The following is a 5,012-nucleotide window of genomic DNA, read 5'->3' on the forward strand; positions in this document are numbered from 1 at the left end:
TTGTTGCAGTTGAGGTCTATGTGGATGATGAAGGGCTCATCATTGTGCACGTATTGGAGCCCCAACAGGATCTGACTCACCCACTTCTTCATGGCCTTGACCGACACGTGACAGTGCTTCCTCCAAAAAACTTCTTTTGTTTGTGGAATACCACTGAGTGCTTTATCCAACGTGTTTGGATCAATTATTTGGATTTTGGATTATTTCAATGAATTCAATATTTGAATGAAGTAATATTCATAAAAGTTAGATATATTAACTTCCAAAACTTATGGTTGGTTTGGTTTGGTATTTCTTCGACCATCTCTACCTTGATACGAGAGTGCTTGAATTTTTTTAGCACACATCTATATTGGATCGCGAATATGAAAGTAATTGTAGTCTGCTTTTTTTATTCATGTTTTGGATCATATTAAAATATAGATTCGATATGACTTTGTATTGATATAGATTTTATGATGGATCAAGTTTAATTTGACTAAGATCTATTAGATCTGATGTTTCAATCAATATTAGATCTTATCAGATGTTTGAATCTATTAAGGTAACGTAAACTTGGTTGGATCCGATAAAATATTTTAGATCTGGTTAAACCCATACTAATCTAGATAGATCGAGTTGAATGAATTTAGATCTAGTTGAATGTTTTGGATTTGGAACATGCTTGCACTATTATTATACTTTAAAGGGTTATTTTATGAGTTTTTGAGATTATTTGAATATTGAGCAAATAACTCAACAAGGATTAAGTAATGAAATCTAATTTGAAATTATTTTTTACTCAAAGCTCATAGTATGATATGAACCCAGTTATGGTTTAATGCATGTATAATTTGAACAGTTTCTTAATTCTATCATCTTATTGAACAAATCTAGTGTTGGATCAAGATAGTATAATGCACAAATCTGAGATATGGATTCATATTTGATCCAGAAACTAATCTAAAAAATATATTGCCTTATATATTGCATGAATCTAGATTTAATCTAGGTTTTATAAATAATCTGGATAGTATCAAATTAAATATTTGAACCTAATAATATATTGTGTATGAGTTCTGATTTTAAACCAAATAGATTCAGATAAGTATAGTGTTTGATATATGATATAAATCAATTTGAATTTGAAACATAAAGATACGAATTTGGACTTCCGTCAAAACCTTTCTGATCCATGGTTTTATTTAAGCTTGCATGAAAATCCATTTTTAATATGAATCATGCTAGACTTGATGATAAAATCTCAAGTCAGTTTTAAATATAGACTCATAAAAATCCAATGACTTTGGATATAGATTCTTTGTGTGGATCAAGTAATGGATCTGAATCTATATGTTTACGAGCTTATGGTTTGATTGCTTATTATCATAAGATTAAAGTCTTAGAATTGACTTATCATGTTTGACATATCCAAGACAGAAAAGATGACTTTTATTGGATATAGGTTTTATGCATATCCAAAATTGAATCTGGATATGTAAACATAAGATATTGCATCTAGTTTTATGATAACTTAATATACATAGTGCTTAATTCCAATGCATTGAAAAAGTGAGAGTTCAATTATAATTTTACACATGCATTTAAATAGATTTTATTTGCATACGATGATAAATAATTATCATAAATCATAATCCTTATAGTTTGTTGTATGAATGCATGAAGAAATATTTTCATGTGTTAGTAGCTTATGCATATGCAATACAGATTCATATTTTTAAGTAATTATATTTATAATTATTTAGATCATGAAAAAAAGTTAAGCATATTGCATTGTTGATAATGCACATAGATAATTAAAGCATAAAATATGGTGAAAATTTTAACAAATTAAAGTATTTGTTATGTTTGGCAAATTATATTTTATCATGGATTCATGAGTTGATAAAATACATACTACACTAGTGTGTATATAGAATAATGATATGATATGATCATGAAAAAGTCATACGAACTCAAGGATTATAATTTAAATTATAACATGATAGTAAACCTATATAGTTATGAAAAATTAGTGCATGGAAAAAAAATGTCATGATTAAACTTGTACCACATGTAAAAAGTATCACAATTCATATGACAATAAAAATAACACATCACTATGTGAAAAATAAATTATAGAATATGTGAAAAACATCATACTTGAAAATGAAAAAAAATTGCACATAGCTATATGAAAAATAACCCATAGCTTATGTGAAAACCTCATTCTCATACTTGAATATGAATGATAAAAACATTCATGCGACTATATGTGCGAAAACCTTATACTTGAATTAAATGATAAAAAATTATATGATTACATGAAAAATAATACATAACATATGAAAAAAATATTACATTTAAATATTGATATAACTAAAAAAATTATAAAAGTTTATGTAATACTTATTTTATCATGAAGTGCTATATATGATGCACCAATTATGATATAATATAGGTGTTTGCCCCCATATGGCTAAATGAGACATGTTGGGTCCAATAACTGAATTCAATAAAAAAAATAGACCTAGTGTGGTCATAAATATGGAACCCCAAAAGACAAGAAACATTGTTGTAGAACCCATACTTCATAAGATATCCAACACTGGTCCTTACAAGATGATAATCAATATGTGTATGGAGAAAATTCCCTGAAGCATACTGGTAATCACCATCCTCAATCTCTATTTTCTCCTCTCACACACTACTCACAACAAAAGTCCCAAATTCCAACGTGCAGAGCGCAACCCCGTCACCACATTTTAACACCACTCACAAAATATTGTTTTTGGCAAAATCCATCGTCAACACCACATTTTGGCAACACATGGAAATAGTGTTTCCATCTCAATAGGCCACCGAAACAATGTGACGCAAGAAAAGGATCTTTACATGCACTAGTCTATGCCTAACCAAAAAAGATCACTATAACATATGCCACAATGTCTTGGTGAAGAACCCCACTATAATATAAAATACTTGGACAGAGTTTATGACCTCCGCACCCAGTCCTGCCTCCCGAAACAGTTAATTTTTTTTTTTAAAACCCAGTCCTAGCCCAGCCCTGATTCCATATGAAATAGATTTTTATCCATTTTTGTAGCCCAGTCCAGTCCTAACCCAGCCCTGATTGCAGCAAATAGTTTGATTTGTCCATATGAAATAGATTTTTATTAATAATTGTAGCCATTTTTTATTTTATCTCAAAAAAAATCAGGGGCGCTGCCCCCGAACCCCCGACTATCGCACAAATAAAATTCCCCATAGCCGCATGTACAAGGGATCATAAAGCAACCGTGAACAAGTTAAGACAACCGTTAACCATTAGCAGTATTCATGTCAAACATAAATTACCAGACCTTGATCTATTTAAAGCTTTATCTCCTCGCCAAAATGCATAAAACAAAACCAATCAAATATGTGCAACATTCATATTTCAGATGATGATTCATATGAGCCTAGAAACCTCTTTGTTTCCAATAGAATGAACCAAGGGGAAAAAAGAAAAGCCATTGGCGTACAAAATTAGGATCACCACTTTCATTACAAACCAACAAAGAAAAAAAAAAGTGCCTTTAATTCCAAATAATACTCGTTAAAACATAGCATCTGACTTATAATATACATAAAAAAGAAAACCCTAAGAAAAAAAGGCATTCAAGATCCGCTGGAAGAAAAAAACGTAACCCTAAAACTCTTGGGATTGAGATCCGGGCTCTCCTTTGTCCTTCCCAGTCTTCTTAGGCAGAAGCACCTGATGGATGTTAGGCAAAACCCCACCGTTGGCGATCGTTACCGTGCCCAACAACTTGCTCAGCTCCTCATCATTCCTAACGGCCAGCTGAATGTGCCTCGGAACGATCCGATTCTTCTTGTTATCTCGAGCGGCATTACCGGCCAACTCCAAAACCTATCAACATCCCGTCAAGCCAAAAACATGGAATCAGAAGAACCGAATGGAACAAATAGATGGATGAAGGATGAAAGATGAGGAAGACGGAGGGTTACCTCAGCCGCAAGGTATTCAAGGACGGCAGAGAGATAGACGGGAGCGCCCGCACCGACACGCTCGGCGTACTTGCCGGCCTTGAGGAACCTGGCGATCCTTCCGACCGGGAATTGGAGGCCGGCCTTCTGCGATCGGGACACCGACTTGGAAGCCTTGGGCTTTCCCCTCCCACCTTTTGGTCCAGACGAACTCATCCTTGATCCTTCCTTCTTCCCTGATTTGATGATTCCCTCCGATCTCCTGATCAGGATTTCTCAACCTGAAAACGCGACCGACGACGGGGAACTAGGAGATGGCGATGTACTTATATAGGTTTGAGGTGCACAACGCTTTGTGCTCTGATTCGTAGAACGCTGACGCACACGGATTGCCAACGTGGCAACCAATATAAATTTTCGACTGCAAATTGCTTCTCGCCCCAACCGAGAGTTTAAGGTTTTTTTTTTCGTAGACCGAGAGCATCATCCATTTTTTAGCGCTGCAAACGGTTTGGATATGATCCGATATCCGAGCTGAGCTAAGCTGAGGCTAACGTTTTTTGGGAAATAGATGTTTCAAGTAAGATCCAAATGTATTTTTGGATCTGATTCAGATAAGTTCAATCAGTTAAATGTTAGAATCTGGCTGGATTTTTTTTTTTTCATTTACACAGAAAAACCAGCCCCAAGATCAGAGATCTAACCTCATTTGCGCAAGGAGTGATGCTCATAAGATATGAACTTAAACCGCCGCCTGCCTAGCAGCAGAGGCCTCATCCCTAGGGGTGGCAAAACCTGACACGACCCACCAACCCGCCTCTTAGGTGGGTTCGGGTTGAGCTTAAACAAACCTGATTTATAAACGGGTTGACCCGCCTAACCTGTTTATTAAACGGGTCGGGTTCGTGTTAGGGGTATGCCAACCCGACTGACCGGTTTAATAAACGGGTTAGGCGGGTGGGTCAACCCACCAACCCGACCGCTAACCCGCCAACCCTTTTACCTGACCCAACCCGTTTATAAACGGGTTGGCGGGTCATGTT

The 5,012-nt window shown here is 35.3% G+C and overlaps 1 protein-coding gene across 1 annotated transcript; it reads right to left on the minus strand.

Moving 5' to 3' along the window:
- Positions 1-3,436: 3,436 nt before the first annotated feature.
- Positions 3,437-4,270, minus strand: LOC149837181 (histone H2AX). The gene is made up of 2 exons (XM_090007269.1): positions 3,991-4,270; positions 3,437-3,892 (listed from the first exon to the last, which is right to left on the minus strand). The coding sequence occupies exons 1-2, from the start codon at positions 4,183-4,185 to the stop codon at positions 3,671-3,673; spliced, it is 417 nt and encodes a 138-aa protein (XP_089863395.1). The 5' UTR covers positions 4,186-4,270; the 3' UTR covers positions 3,437-3,670.
- Positions 4,271-5,012: the final 742 nt, after the last annotated feature.

This window comes from Nuphar pumila, chromosome 5, assembly GCF_984573655.1.
Source record: "Nuphar pumila chromosome 5, dmNupPumi1.hap1.1, whole genome shotgun sequence".
In the NCBI taxonomy this organism is placed as follows: Eukaryota; Viridiplantae; Streptophyta; class Magnoliopsida; order Nymphaeales; family Nymphaeaceae; genus Nuphar; species Nuphar pumila.